General features: G+C 40.0%; 1 protein-coding gene across 1 annotated transcript; it reads left to right on the top strand.

Moving 5' to 3' along the window:
* Positions 1-266: 266 nt before the first annotated feature.
* LOC104503765 (serum albumin-like) lies at positions 267-12555 on the top strand. Its single transcript, XM_010161618.1, has 15 exons — positions 267-395; positions 1898-1958; positions 2768-2900; positions 3837-4051; positions 4774-4906; positions 6162-6259; positions 7303-7432; positions 7802-8016; positions 8562-8694; positions 9539-9636; positions 9788-9926; positions 10445-10668; positions 11207-11339; positions 12076-12132; positions 12365-12555. The coding sequence occupies exons 1-14, from the start codon at positions 311-313 to the stop codon at positions 12124-12126; spliced, it is 1848 nt and encodes a 615-aa protein (XP_010159920.1). The 5' UTR covers positions 267-310; the 3' UTR covers positions 12127-12132; positions 12365-12555.
* Positions 12556-16274: the final 3719 nt, after the last annotated feature.

Below are 16274 nucleotides of genomic sequence, written 5' to 3'. Positions count from 1 at the left end.
TGAACTCCTTGTTTGTCATTTGATAAGGAAATTTACGCAAAACTTTTATCTATTTGGGTGCTGGAAGGTTCAACCTTTTCAGGACAAAAAGGCCGAGAGTAACACATAATAAACAAATAATATCAAATTCATTTTTGGCAAGGACAGTCCAAGTTTTGAAATCTTCTTCAGACCAAATGGAAATCTACAAATGCCAACTCTATGGTTAATGTTTTACAGACATGTGTAGTAAAGAGTATATAAGGAAATGCTTTCCTTTCAATCTTCCTAGCATTTTTGAGTAATTTAGCCCACATCATAATCTGCAACCATGAAGTGGGTAACATTAATTTCATTCATTTTCCTCTTTAATTCTGCTACATCCAGGAATCTCCAAAGAGTTGCTCGTGATACAGGTAAGAAAGGATTAATGAGTTGTCTTTGCAGTCTTTGTTATAGCAATTTAATGACTTGAATGCAATTTCACGAACAATTCTTGCAAGCCTGATCCAAAGAGAACAGAAAAATTCGGTTGACTTGAAAAGAAATCAAATGAAGAAATGGTGAGGAGATGGCTAGAACACTCCAGACAACAACTGGGCGAGTAAGTCTGGTGACATCCCTTTGTGGCATCAGTGTAGTTCAGGAACAGGTGATGATTATTCAGAATCTGCTACTTTCCAGCATGGACGTAGCAGATGCACCGTGCTTTTGCAAGTGCTGTCTTATGAACAGCAGTTCTTAAGAGAGCTCTTCACCAATTAAAGGCAACTGTTTTCACATGAGTAGGTGAAAAACCAAAAGAATCTACATCTCACTCTGGGCTAGCTGAAAACTCATTCTGTTATTTGTCCCAGCATTGTAAAACTTTACACCTTAGTCAAAGAAATATTTCTGCAGGCAGTCCAAGAAATTTTTCCACTGATATTTTTGATTTTTGTTTGAAACATGGAAATACCCAAATTTAACAAATCTGAATTTTCAGGAGGTGACTGGGAATGCCAATGAACAGCAGCAAAAAATCTTTAAATTACAATTTTCTGCACTGAAATCCTTATTATCAAAGCAGGTATATTCTGTTAGGTATAGGAATTACTCTTCATGTTTTCTAAATGCTCCTGAATGGTATTTCTAGAACAAAATAACCGCCCCATTCTAGCTCATTCATTAGTGTGGCCACATGCCTCAGCATCTGTTGAGAGAATCTTGAGGGAGTCTTCTCGCCAAGAACAAGGTATAACTACAACCTGTATTTATTACCATCAGGACCCAGGGAAGGCATTTATCTGCTTTACTTCTCATCAAGAGCACAAGCGATATGCACCGGGTAGAATAAGAATATGAGTCTGCCAAGCTAATAATTTTGTGTTCAAAATGAGAAAATTCTACTAATTGTAGCTGTGTTCCTTCAGTTGTACCATAGACATGATCATGTTGTTGGTTATGCATAGGACGTGCTTGCTAACCCTTAATGGTAAACCACAGCAGTCATTTTGAATATTTGAATTAAGTATGTGCTTACAGAGGTAAATATTGCATTAGAATCGTAAAATTACTTGCTTGGGTTCCTTCAGAAAGATGAGTGTAAGAGTTAGGTACCTACAGACAAATAGACAAGAATGGTCATCTGTGACAACAAGGAGTCAAAGTGGCATGAAGAAAGCTTTAGATTGAAGTTCCTGGAAAATCAGTCCAGATTACCCAGCACGGTGTACCCAAAGGTGGGATTTTACAAATGCTCAGCATTAGCTTGGTGTGTTTCAAAGCAATGAAATGACTCTTCTATGTGAAGAGTTGGGTGAATGCTGAACACTTCTGAAAATGTGGCCTGAGGTGCCCAGAATGTTTTCTTTAAGGGGTCTAGCACAGCATCATCAGTGACGGTGAGCATCATCGTTCTCTTTGGTTTTCTTCCTAGAGCACAAGAGTGAGATTGCCCATCGCTACAATGATTTGAAGGAAGAGACGTTTAAGGCAGTGTAAGTGAATGTTCAGCTTACGTTTTCTGATTGTCTTTGGACAAAAAGGGAAAGTAAAACATACTGAATGAGCTAGTGAAGAGTGTATATGTCTCAATGCAGCACGGCATTGAGTTAGCCTTCTTACTGTTGGTACGCAGAGCCTACTTGAAGACCTGCAAAAGGCTTAATGACTTTTTTGCTCTCTGGGAAAAGAACTCCCTGCAAGCCTTATGAGAAAATCTGTGTGCCTTATGTGAAAAGAAAATAGGCACGAGTAATAAAAATAATTTCTTCCCAGAGAGGGTGGTGAGGCACTGGGACAGGTTGCCCAGAGAAGCTGTGGATGCCCCATCCCTGGAAGTGTTCAAGGCCAGGCTGGATGTGGCTTGGAGCAACCTGGTCTAGTGGAAGGTGTCCCTGCCCATGGCAGGGGGGTTGGAACTGGATGGTCTTTAAGGGCCCTTCCAACCTAAACCATTCTGTGCTTCTGTGAAGTTCATAATTTGTAACAATGGCAAAAACCAGCTTAGTTTATGTCATTTATGAGTATGCTGGTAAAAGTGGCAGAAAACTCAAATCACAGCCTTTTCTGTTTTGTTTCTAATTGATTATTCCAGACTTTTGTTCTTAGGAAGTGAGGTTAAAAACGTTTTTCAGAAAGGAGGCAAGAAGAGGAAGGATATGGGATCTGGTACTGTGCTCTTCATGGTACTCTGTTTAAGCATTTCTGCATGTCACTCGAACCAACACTTTTGAATCCAGAAGCACCTTTGAAAATACTGTTACGTTTCTTATTTCCATATTCTAAAATACGTTTTGTGTTTCAGTACCATGGTCACATTTGCCCAGTATCTCCAGAGATGCTCTTATGAGGGACTGTCTAAGCTGGTGAAGGATGTTGTTGACCTGGCACAGAAGTGTGTGGCCAATGAGGATGCTCCTGATTGCGCAAAATCACTGGTAGGCAGTGAGTCCTTTGGTACTGTGTTTCTCCTCATCCTGTGCAGCTACCAGAATCATCCTTGTTGAGGATTTACATCTGATCCTTTCAGGTGTTGCTGTTGTCATCAGACAATGCTTAGATGTTAGTGATGAAACAAAGAACGTGGTCTTGTCAGGTTCTGAAACTCTGCCTTTCAAAAGTGCCTAAATGATCTGTGGAGCCATATGTGGCAGCCCAAACACCACACTTGGACAGATTAAGCATAGCATTGCCTGGAAACAAATGTTAGCATTTAGTACCAAAACCCCAGCTGTAAAATACATGCCTAATTCTAGGTAGCAAAGTGACCCAAGCATGTGGGTTTTCACTCTGGGGTAACTTGGAAAGGTATGTGTGCTAATTTAAGGTCCTTCAAGAAGTTTTTTTAAAAATCCCTTACGATCAGGTAACAAAAGAAGTTGGCAGGTATTTAAGACCCCTGGATGTCTAGCAGGTTCAGCCTGGCCCTTCAGAAAGTTAGGTGCTTGCGTTCTTGTGACCTCTAACATTCAGACCAAATAACATGACTACATTAGGGAGAACTCCTGAGTCTCCCAAGTTTTCATCAAGTAGAATACCAAATCCTGCTTCAATTAATCTGAAAATTCTGTTTAGTCAGACTACAAGAAAAAGGATATCACCATCTAAGTAAAAGGATATCACCATCTTGCACAAAGTATTTTAAATGATTTTTTTTTTAATAAAGCATTGTAACAATTTTTGGTATTGGACCACATAAAACTTTAAGAAATTGTCTTGAAAACAATAGATTATTCTGATTTATGTTTTAAATCTTATCCACTAAAAATGTATCTACTTTTCAATCTGGGTTTTCTTGTAACTTTACAGTTAAATAGAATGTAGAATATACTTTCTATAAACAGTAATTCTGACCCTCAGCATCTCTCTTATAGCCCTCCATTTTCCTGGATGAAATCTGCCAAGTAGAAAAGCTCCGTGACTCATATGGTGCAATGGCTGACTGCTGTGGTAAAGCTGATCCAGAAAGAAATGAGTGTTTCCTGTCCTTTAAAATTCCCCAACCGGACTTCGTTCAGCCATACCAAAGACCAGCTACTGATGTGATATGCAAGGAGTACCAGGACAACCGGGTGTCATTACTAGGACAGTAAGAAAAATCACCATTTTGCACAGTTTAAGTATTTAGTTGAGCAGAATAGGGATACCCAAGCTATACAGAGTGTGTGGACATGCAGGAACTTTGAAAAAGTTGTACGTATTCAACCTCATATCTGCATATATAAAGCAGTTGCTCAATCATTAAATATCCAAAGTTCTGATCATCTTTTTTCATTGCATGCCAGAGCAGGTTTCTCCATTCAAAAATGGGCTTTAAGAGATCACATTGTATAAATCCTGGGGAACTTTTTTTTTCTCCAAAATCCCCTGAGAAAACAGTGTTTCCAATATTGATTTAATAATTTACTTGCTCCAGCTTCCTACTACCCCCATTGTAATTGGAAAGGTTGAAGAAAGATAACAGTGTAAAGAATAAAACTTAGCAATAAAAATCTTGGTGAAATGGCCACAGATTATTTTTTCACACTCAAAATCAGAATTTTCACGTATTTGACAATGCATTTTAAAAAAGCATTTTTACATCAGGCTAAGTGGCTGACAGTATAAAAAATTCATCCTTTTGTCATTGTTAGCGAGTCCTCCTTTGGAAACCGTGAGATTTAGCAGAGCATTTACCAGTACTAAGCATTATGTTAGCAAAGTAGAATAAGTTTCTAAGCTAGAAAGAAAAGTTATAGAAGCTGTAAGAGACTTAAGGCCATTTGCTGCCGTCATTGGAATATGTAACTTACGTTTTCCTTTTCCTTATAGCTTCATCTATACTGTTGCAAGAAGAAACCCCTTCCTGTATGCCCCAACAATCCTTGGTCTGGCTGCTGACTATGAACATGCACTTCAAAGCTGTTGCAAAGAGAGTGATGTCGGTACTTGCTTGGATGAAAAGGTATATCCAATTTTTCACTGAGGATGAAAACTAAGCCATTGGTCTGCTACATAAAGGTCTCTTCTGATCTTAGCAGCAATTCTCTGTAGAGTGAGAAGTGACTTTAAAAGACCAATGTTAAATTATGGTTTATAATTCCAAAACTGTGCTTTCTCATAGTGGTTTTCAGTAAACATTTGTATATGGCTTCATAGAAAGTAAGATGGTAAAAAAAAAAAATCATATTTAAATTGTTCTACATGAAAGAACAAAGGAATCAAACTGTAGATAGTTAGGCTTGTCTTTTTGCCCCTTTGCTATGCATTATCAGGCAGCTGTAAGTATTGTGCAGATGCACTGAATCCAGATTTTTCATCTATGGTAAACTAGCGAGAAGGCATGCTATCACAGAGGCACTACGGAAAGACAGATCTCACTTGGCACCCTAACATACCATCGCCACATCTAACGTGTAGGTCAAACTGTAGATAGTTAGGCTTGTCTTTTTGCCCCTTTGCTATGCATTATCAGGCAGCTGTAAGTATTGTGCAGATGCACTGAATCCAGATTTTTCATCTATGGTAAACTAGCGAGAAGGCATGCTATCACAGAGGCACTACGGAAAGACAGATCTCACTTGGCACCCTAACATACCATCGCCACATCTAACGTGTAGGTGTATGAGAGGTGTCTCTTTCCTATTCATCGCCCAAGCAAATAACGGAGGAAGAGTGAGAAAGGGGTAGAATCTTCCTGTTCATGCAAATCTTTGTATGAAGAACTTGCAGAGAAGGGTCAGGATTAATCATGTGTTAGCCCTATGAATCAGTAGCAGATGACTTCCACAAAGCTTTGCTTTTTAGAGAACTGAAGCTAAGATTTCATGTTAACCTTGAGAATGGTGCAAGCCAAACTTTCCCTTTGTCTCAAACTCAGTCCCAATGACTTTTGTGTAATCACTGCAGTGCTTTCAAGGAAAATTTATGCTCTCTTGAAGCTGCAGAATTTCAATAGAATTGAAGTATTTTGTGAACAGCTGCATGCCTGTAGAAGAATTGCACTGTGCCATAAGGTATAGTGCATAGACTAGAAGTTAAATGCTGGATTGTGAACTGGCTAGGACTGCCTAAGGAATTCTCAGTTTGCTCAACTTCTCATCAGAGTTAACTGGACCAGAACCTGCCGTGTTTCTGAAGTGGGATTTTCAGATTTGCTTTTTTCTCAGCCCATTAGATGTAATCAGTTTGATGTGACAATGTCCATCCTGTTACTGTAGGCAACTGCCATAAAAGAGAGAGCCAAGAAAGTGAGTGTGAAGCAGCATTATTTTTGTGGAGTCCTCCAGAAGTTTGGTGAGAGAACTTTCCAAGCAAAGTGAGTTCCAATCAATTTTTTCTTTTTTATGAAAAGTAGGCTTGTTAACCTAAACCTGAAACTACTCGAGAGCAAAATATCAGTGTATACAATTAACTTCTAAATGTTGAGTCGGAAAACTGCACTCATAATGTTTCCTAGAATACTCCCAACTGAGGACCACTGTCCAACAGAATAGAGATCAGTGGGTCAGTCTTTCAGCACTAGGCTGACAATGATTTCTTATCCTGTTTATTCAAGTGTAGCATTTAATTCTGGTCAGGTTTCTGTGTAAAGATTGGACACAAAGAGGAACCTGTGTATTCCAGGCTGATAGCGAGTACTAGTAAAAAGATCAGCCATGGGAGTTACAGAGAAATTAACCAATCTCTAGAAGCAATCCAGGAGATGCAGAGTTAACTGATGGAGTGTCACTCAGAAACAGAGATTCCAGCATGTTTAATCTACATTTTTGCCAAAGCTGTTCCCCGTTCCAACGCCTACTGCTTTTAGTGATAGGCACATTGATAATCAGCAGAGTAAGTTGCTAGTCTGAACCTTACAGCAATCAAATAGTCAAATTTGGAATCACAGTTATTGTCAAAGGTATTTTTTTAAGATTAAGAAAGAATTTGCAATTAATAAATGGATCACCTGCCAAGCACAGAGAATTGCTTTCATTCTGTGACTAACATTGACTAGGGTTACCTTACTAGATATAGTCAGCTTTGATTTAAAGGTTTAATTAGGACTGTATACATCTGTGCTAAGTAATGGAGAGATGCTTCACAGTTACTCAAGAGTGGTGGGGAATTCTAGGGTGCAATTCTTACACAGACACCTCTGATAGAACAGAACAATCATAGACTTATCTCTCTGTTTTAAAGGAGCACTGCAGGTGTTGATGCCCTTTTTCAGTAGCCACCAGAAATTAGATGAGATGAACGAACAAATATTTACTTGAAACAATGCTGATCTACAGTATCATGAGTGTTAGTGAATTGCAAGGCTTCTGTTCGATACAGAGCTTTAAAACAAGTGTATTTTTCTTCTTTTCCACCTAGTATGCTTGCTCGTCTGAGCCAGAAATATCCTAAGGCTCCATTCTCAGAAATTATTAAAATCTTACGTGGTACTAAGGATGTCTACAGAGAGTGCTGTGAAGGGGACATGATAGAGTGCATGGATGATAGGGTAAGCAGAGTATTTTTCAAAAATGTTTACATACTTGAAAAATGTTTGGGAAGACAATAATTTGCAAAGCTATTAATTCACAGTCCAGGGAACTTGTACTCAACACTGCTGGAAGGTTCCTGAACCACTGAAAAATTCATGGCCTGCTCAGCTGATTGTTAGTAGAACTAGGTTTTGGACCAGTTCTGGACGTTGCCCTTTATGATCATGAGGGCAAGGAGCCATTACACACAGTATAGCATGTGTGTTTGGTTGATATAGGTGACCTGAACAAGAAGGGAAGGGTCTGAAAAAGACAGAGGAGATGAATTAATCTATCTTTAAATTATTATTTCATAGCTTGACTGATAACATGTTTTGATTTTACAGGCAGAACTTATGACCTATATATGCTCTAAACAAGATACTTTCTCAAGTAAAATCAAAGACTGCTGTGAGAAACCAATTGTGGAACGAAGCCAGTGCATTATCGAAGCAGATTTTGATGACAAACCTGAAGATCTTCCTTCACTAGTTGAAAAATACATACAAGATAAGGAAGTGTGTAAAAGCTTTGAAGCAGACCATGACGCATACTTATCAGAGTAAGTAGTGCCAACAGTACATGTGCTTGTATTAGAACGTTCCTGCAAACGATCCTTCTGTCTTTTCTGGACTATGGCATGTTCCATTGCTGGGAAAACTGCTCTTTTGGATGTTGCAAGTGCATATGGAGGAAAGAGATGAACACATGGAAGTCGGATGTAACTAACATAGCTTCAACCCTAGTTAAACCCCTAGTTTCTCATTCATGCTTTTGACTCTTTCTGTTCAGCTTTGTCCTACTTATCAAAGCTGAATTTATCAGTGCCTTTCATTTATTCGAGGGCTTTTTGCACACCCACATGCATTATCTGCTTAAGAAGTATTCTGTCCTGGGGAACTATTTTGTTCCTCTTGTATTTGCCCTTTTAGCAGACAACAGAACAACCAAAAAATGCTACTAAAACAAGTAAACAGCATTCCAGGCTCACTGTCCACCTTACTTGAGCTCATCTGAGGAACTGTCATTGTCAATTACTATGTTGTGCATGAAGAAAGCAGCACGTTATTTGGGAGCTCTAATTCTGTCGGCTTGGTGGTCTTTCAGGTTTGTTTATGAATACGCACGAAGACACCCTGAGTTCTCCACACAGCTGATTCTGAGAATTGCTAAGGGATATGAAACACTCCTGGAAAAGTGCTGCAAAACAGACGACCCTTCTGCGTGCTATGGAAATGCTGTAGGTGCAAAGCTTTGTTTGCAGATAACTAGAATGCTTGGTCAGTACCTGTCACAGAACGTTTACGTTGAGAAGTTCCCACAAAGAGCACACAGAAAGCATTTTGAGAGACTAATCCCAGGGGAAGTTACTGTTCTAATGGCAGATGAAGCAGTCCAGAGCCCATGGCAAGGATAAGAATTTTCTTAGATCACAGAGTAACTTCGTTGGTCACCTTACAGAATTTCAGACTAGTCTCACTCAACCATCTGATGCCTCTCTCTCTCAGAAGTGATTCTGCTTGTCCTGAAGATGATGATTAATAGCTGGTTAGCTGAACTGTTCTATGGGCTCCACTGCCTATACTGAGTATGGCCGCTCATGGATTGTGATGGGAACCTGCATGGCCAGCTCCCATAGAGATGCCTAAGCTTAGGTCTCCTCATCTTCAACTGAATCACACACAAGCCACAGCACGAGCTGAGTCACTGACGGCTTTGGCCAAGGGACAGAAAGAGGATGTTCCCTTCACGGCTGATAATCCAACTAAAACCAGTGCTTATACTTGAAAAACATTCACTCAATTTGAACAAACAAACAAACCAACCAACCCCATTGTCTAGAAAATTAGTCCAATGGATAATTAATTTAAATGAAATTTCAAAAATCCTGCTACCTTTTTAATGGCTTTTTGGTTAGAACTTCAGTCTCACATGAGAATCAAGCCCTCCTTGCACTATCTAGGCTATACAGAAGTGATTGGCCTTGCAAAATGGGTATCATAGTGCTAATAGGAGTTAGAAGAGGTATGACTTACCAGGCTGTCCTGCTCTAACGTTACTAATAAATTTATACTTGTTTGTAGCAAGAGGAATTGAACAAACTTATCAAAGAAACTGAGGATGTTGTAAAGACAAACTGTGAGCTCCTCACTACCCACGGCGAGGCAGACTTTCTTAAAGCGTAAGTACTTTCTGATAAGTATTCTTGAGTGTAAACAGTGATGCTTGGGGCAAATTTATTTGGTCTTCACTTCCATTTTCACTTCAGTGCTCTAGCTCAGCAGAACATTCTTCAAATGTAAGCTAACAGTCATTTTGATACAACTTTTCAGACTTCTCATCCGCTACACCAAGAAAATGCCTCAGTTATCCACTGATGCCTTGATTGAAACTGGAAAGAAGATGACAGCCATTGGTAATAAGTGCTGCACGCTTCCTGAAAACAAGCGCCTGCCTTGTTCTGAGGGATACGTGAGTGCATTTGTTTACTCGCTCTACTCCTCTTGCATATTTCTTCTGTTCCCTAAAATGTGGAATTCCGGTGAGATAGTAAACTCACAATGATTTTTCATAATTGGCAATCTAAGCATCTACCTAACAGAATTTGCAGAGTGTTCATTTTTAATGGATGTGAGTACCTAAATAGTTGTTTGATGGTAGCTTGTGAAAATTTTAGCTAAGCTTTTTTTCCCTCAGAAAACGTAAGTAAGGCAATTGGTTCTGTGGCAGCTTGCATTTGGAAAAGCTGAACAGTCTCTTAATAAACACCTGTACTTACTGACTGTAGCCCAATGGGCAGACTGCAGATTAAGAAATTCCAGACTCCAGGAATATGTATTTATTTTAAATGTTAAGACCATGCCATTTCCAAGCAGGAGTTTAGATCTGACAACATCCACTCCCAGCTATGCCACTGTCACACAAACATCACATATGTCTTCTGTTACAGAAGGTGTACCACATTTGTCCTTCTTTCCCTCTCTTTTCAGCTGAGCATTGTGATCCATGATATGTGCAGGAAACAGGAGACCACACCTATAAATGACAACGTTTCACAATGCTGCAGCAACTCCTATGCCTACAGGAGACCATGTTTCACTGCCATGGGAATAGATACCAAATATGTGCCTCCAGCATTCAACCCCGACATGTTCAACTTCGATGAAAAATTGTGCACTGCTGCTCCAGATGAACAGGAATTAGGGCAGATGAAGTAAGCTAAAAGAAATACCTGGTAGAAAATCTTCCGTATTGTAACACTTTGGGGGGAGGCTGGGTGCAAAGGAAGCTACAAACCCCTTGTTTTGTCATCTGACTGGGACTTCTTAGCAACAGGGAGAAAACCAGATGGAACTACATGTTTGTACTGAGCTTGACAGTGCATAACAATCACATAGCTTGGAAGAGGCAAAGAGGGGTATTTTCTTCAAATACCATCAGTCTCTTAGCTGACCAGTTTCATATAGGTCCCCTGCCAGTGCAAGTCTTAAGATGTGCTTAATTAAGACAACGTACAGATAATTTCAATAAGTGTTTTCCCACTTGTAACTGCGATAACAAAAAGGAATAGATGGTTGTGGTAGACTGGGCCTTTGGAGTCACAAATAAGCACAGATTCCTCTAGGCATGACAAAAAAAAAAACACAAAACACACTCATAAATGAGCTGTACCTGCATAGAATGCGTATTTAAAACTGGGAAATCAAACTGCAGCAGGTAGTGTTAACTGTCTATCATGGCTTTGTTTTCAGATTGCTTGTCAACCTCATTAAACGCAAGCCCCAGATGACAGAAGAACAAATAAAGACAATTGCCGATGGTTTCACTGCCATGGTACAGAAGTGCTGCAAGCAATCAGATATTGAGACATGCTTTGGGGAAGAGGTATTTCCTATCTCCTTAAAAAATAAACACACACACAAAAACGTATACAGGAAACTGGAAACTCACTAGGAAACCATGTACTATGAAAGGGGTTCTGCAAGCTGCTGTGGTTACTTGTCTGTGTGCCCTTACAGTAAGTTTGCCTGCAGAGCGTAACATATATTTTGACTGCACACCTTGTAGTCACAGATTACAGTCATTGAACGATTTGGAAAGGTTGTCTGGAGGTAATGTAGGCCAGTCATCTGCTCAAACCATGGCTGTATTCCAGATTAGGTAAGGTACTTCAGAGCCTTGTTCGGAAGAGTTGAATATCTACGAGCCATAGTTGAAAAATATGTACATGTAGCATTTAAACTATATTGCTAGCATACATACACTTCCTTTTGTGCTACAGAATCTTACAGAACTCTGAAGGGTTACCAGTAAAAACGGGTCCTGGATCAATTATCAGAGACACCTAGTAAATATACTGGCAGGGAGAGTCCAGCTGATTATGTCCTAGGAAGAGTCAATCAATTTTTTTTCAAACTCATCAACCACAAACACATTCATTCGACATATACTTGTCACTGAAATGCCCACAGGAGAACTTTATCTGTAGTGCTGAGCATTAGAATTAACCCTCAAACCATAACACAGACACAAGCTTAAGTTCACAAAAGTTCCTGCTCAAGCACTACATACTTTGTTCCCTTGGTTTCTCCCTCACAACTGTTTGTATTCCTTTTTCTAGGGTGCAGTCCTAATAGTCCAGGGCAGAGCCACATTAGGAATCGGTGCTTAACACATGGTAGGTAACAGCGCAATGTGTATTTATCAGGTCATCTATCGATCTACTCCTCCCTGCCCACCATTTAACTCCTTCAACCCCAAAAAGCATCTAGCTTCCCTTTAACCACCAGAGAAGTTTGATTTTTCTGATGGGTGGTTTACCATCTGCCGTTACGTAGCATACAGAAAGTTCAAGTACTACTGGTATACTACCATTTAACAAAATAATCCTTTTTGTTTCTCCAATCCAGGTTGCCAGTGAGAAAAATATGAAGAAAAATACTTCTGTGTAACTTCTCCCACCCATTACCTTTTTTCCTTTGGTACTGAACGAGTATTTCCTAAATCTTCAGTGTTTTGTCAAACCACAGGCTTTTCCAGAAACTTTCCAATTCTATTACTTTGAAAAAAAAATTGAATAATAAATAAAAGCTTTATAAATCTGCATCTGTCCTCGTGTGCTGGTGACTACAATAAAGCAAAGCTTTGCAGCGCTCCCTACACCAAACGGTTGCTATATGTACTATATATGGGTAGGGATTCCATTGGGGGTTTTCTTCTGTATTTTGCTCTTGGAAAGTATGTGTGAAAGAAAATGAAAGGTGGTAAGACATTTAGCTAGACTTTAATACCCCGATTTAATTACAGGTTCGTTTCACACTTCATTCAGCAATTGTAAATTACATATCAAGAGAATGTTCAAAGGAACTGTTCAGCCTAAATAAGATGATAGCAACAAGCTCTTATAAAAGAAAATAAAGATTTTTTTTGCAGCAGCTACAAATCAAGCATATCTTTGCCTGCAAAGACATGCAAACTGATCTGCTTTAGACACTTCTTTCCACGTCTTCAGGTGTTTTTAAAACAGCTTGTGACTTCAGGGGTGTCTTTTGAAAAGCCCTCCAATGAAGTCATGCACAGAAATTTTTCAGATCTATGCCACTAAAGCAGTGTGATTTTCTAGTACATATTTAGTTTCAGCCCATGAACAGAAATCTCCCAAATATTCTACACTTTAACCAGGACCCCTGCATAACAAGGCATTTCATAAGGGCAGTTTTCTCGGCCTTGAAACTCTTTCTTCCTGTAGTTCACGACCTGGGAATCTTCTCCAGAGCCATAGAAGCACACATGGAATGAAACATTCAGAGACAGGGAGTGGAAAATTTTAAAGGAAGAACCACCAATCCTGTTACGATGCAAAGGTCTGACCACTCAATCACTGTAAGTCATAGTTATCTACTGGTTTAGAAGAGTTTATGTGACGCCAGGGCATTCACAAACATCTCACTCGAGACTTAAAGCTCTGTGAATTCGAGCAAGAACCATTCGGCAGTTGCATTTTAGCACCTTCTCCCTTAGTTGAAGGGAGCACAAACAGCCAGTATAAAGACCATTCCTATTACCTAACCCAGCATCCAAAATTCACTGCAGCTCAAACTAACCTGCTGCAGGACAGTGTAGCTGTAGTTAATCAAGGCAAGTTAAGATTGTTTGAGGAAGAGGTTCGGTGAAGATTCTGCGGCACAGAAATCGGCACCAGCCTCACAGATCTATCAAGAAGTCTGGGTTTCTCATTAGATTTCCAGCTAATCCCCACGCTGCATCACATTACAATTCCAACGTGTGCTGCTTACCTTCCTGCCACATCTGGCATGGCTTTTCAACTGCATTGAATAATTCCAAATACAAAGCAGGTTAAGGATTTCATTGAGATTTAGTAATTGAAAATGTTTTTTAATTAATGTGTTTGTAATTCTGCTGGCTCCAGAGAGATACAGGACTAATATATAAATGATTTCCAGGGGGCATTTATTATTTATCATTGCTGGAGAAAGCAATGTGTCAGGGAAGTAGAGTGAAGTCAAACATCAATCCACAAAAATATGTGAGAAGATTTGCCTCCACCCCACCCCCATTCCTACAATTCATGGGAACCCATCTATTTCAATCTTGCAGGTCAGGGCATCTTTCAGTTTGCATAACGATGGAGCACTGCAGCCAAGCTCCAGCTCTTAACGAAGTAGCTGAAGCCTCAGCGTTTATGTGGTTTTGAAAATGACTTCTTAAAAGCTTTTGCTCCCATGCTGAACCATCTTCCTTGTATCCCTGGGGTTCTCTTTTGGGCTGTGGCTTTCCACAACTGGTATGTTTTTGTAACGAGGTGACTTTCCTTTTTTCCTTGTAGAGCCCGAGTTCAGAAGGAAAAGGAATAAGCACACCTGCAGCTGTAGCTGTGACTTCACTTGTACAAAAGTATTCTTCAACCATTTAAGTGTTACCTAAAGAGGTAGGGAAGCCTCCCCCTGATTACTTGGAACATATTTAAATTTCTGCTAGCAAACTTGAATGATGGCTTCGAATTTCAGACAGGCCAAGTGTTAAGATAGCTATTAGCATGACACCTGTGATTTGTTTCCATGCAGCAGCTTTTGTTAGGTTATTCCAAGAGTCTTTTAGGTTTTATATTCCTTGTATTGCAATGTCTAGGCCGTAGAACTCACTGAAAACTACACAAGTATTCCTGAGTATGCAAGGGAGAAAACCAAACAAAAAGCAGCGCATCAATTTAAAAGTGGGTATTTTATAAGCCCCTCATGTTGGCTGCGAACACCTGAGTCTACCCCAGCATGCCCAGTCAGCCAGAGCACCGTTGTAAGCCTCCGCTTCTGTTCTGCTGGTGTGTGATGTGATGCTGGAGACGCTGACATTTACTGTCCCTGTCTAGATAAAAATACAAGCACCTTCCCTGGGAGATGGTGTCCCAGGAAACAACATGATACTGTGGTAATAGACAAAGATCTGAAACAGTAAGACCTTCACAGCGCTGAGTAATTTGAGGGATTACACACCTCGTGGCCTGCTCCTGCTTGTATGTCCTTTTTGCCTTCTCTTTCCTCTCCAGCACACTATAATGAATGGATATGTAGCTGCAATTTGTGCTCTGCTGTTACCCCTCAGTAATATGCAGATTATTTTGTTACTTTCTCCTTCTTCATTTTTTGTAAGCCTGTATCTCTTACTCATATGTATAACCTTATATATCCTATAAATGTTAGTGAAGCTGTGACCTCTGAACTTCTAATACTCACAAAAACTGTTCACATAAATCAAGTTTTCCAGTCTTCGGGGTGAGCCTGTTGGGAACTACACACACATCCTTTACAAGAAACACAATTTTGACAGCACTAACTAGTCAATTAGTTAACACTAATTGATACAAATCTCCTCAGACTCAACTCCTCTAAATTAACTTATTTGCAATCTGTAAATTTCTTATACTAAGACAGAGAAATAAACAAAGTCATTAATTCTTAACAAATGCAAAACCTACCATTGCTAGCCAAAGAAGTTCTACCTGCAGATTCCAAAGTTTTCAAAAGTGCCAGATCCAGAGGTTAGAAATACTACTTTTCTCTGGGATGAATAGAAGGCAAGGTCTTTATTCTCCTGCTCCTAGTGTGAAAGGGTAAGGGGCTACATCCATTTCTTTCTGCCTTCTCCTCAATCTTTAATTCCTTCAGATGACCACACATCATCTGCATCCCTCACACTCACCTCCCACCTGCCCTAAGCTCCTCACTTGCTTCATTTAAATGAAGAGAAGGCTCCGGGGAGACCTTATTACACCTTCCAGTACCTGAAAGGGCTACAAGGAAGCTGGGGGGGACTTTTTACAAGGGCCTGTAGTGACAGGACAAGGGGTAATGGGTTTAAATTGAAAGTGGGGAGGTTTAGATTAGATATCAGGAAGAAGTTCTTCCCGGAGAGGGTGGTGAGGCACTGGAACAGGTTGCCCAGAGAAGCTGTGGATGCCCCATCCCTGGAAGGGTTCAAGGCCAGGCTGGATGAGGCTTGGAGCAACTTGGTGTAGTGGAAGGTGTCCCTGCCCATGGCAGGGGGGTTGGAACTGGATGGTCTTTAAGGTCCCTTCCAACCCAAACCATTCTGTGATTCAAAGTATGGCATGTAACAGTAGCAACATCCCTCTACTACACATAAATAAAGACCAACTAGATTTATAATTATATGAAAAAATCCTCTACTAGACTGTCACATGTAAAACCTAACATCACGGGACAAAAGGCTTCAGTCCTGGAACATGATCACTGCAAACCAATATTGGAGAAAAGATTTCAAAACACAGCATAAAGGGCAGGA

The sequence above is a fragment of the Eurypyga helias genome, unplaced genomic scaffold (genome assembly GCF_000690775.1).
Source record: "Eurypyga helias isolate BGI_N326 unplaced genomic scaffold, ASM69077v1 scaffold23701, whole genome shotgun sequence".
Lineage (NCBI taxonomy): Eukaryota > Metazoa > Chordata > Aves > Eurypygiformes > Eurypygidae > Eurypyga > Eurypyga helias.
Note: the sequence above shows the minus strand (reverse complement) of the source record. Positions and strands in the feature narration are given on the sequence as shown.

What these genes read in the sequence shown, in the direction of transcription:
- LOC104503765 (XM_010161618.1), top strand. Translation starts at nt 311, where the DNA reads ATGAAGTGGGTAACATTAATTTCATTCATTTTCCTCTTTAATTCTGCT. An exon ending in GAGAGAACTTTCCAAGCAAA is followed by an intron (nt 6,260 to 7,302) that starts GTGAGTTCCAAT and finishes TTTTCCACCTAG; the next exon opens with TATGCTTGCTCGTCTGAGCC. An exon ending in AGACATGCTTTGGGGAAGAG is followed by an intron (nt 11,340 to 12,075) that starts GTATTTCCTATC and finishes TCCTTTTTCTAG; the next exon opens with GGTGCAGTCCTAATAGTCCA.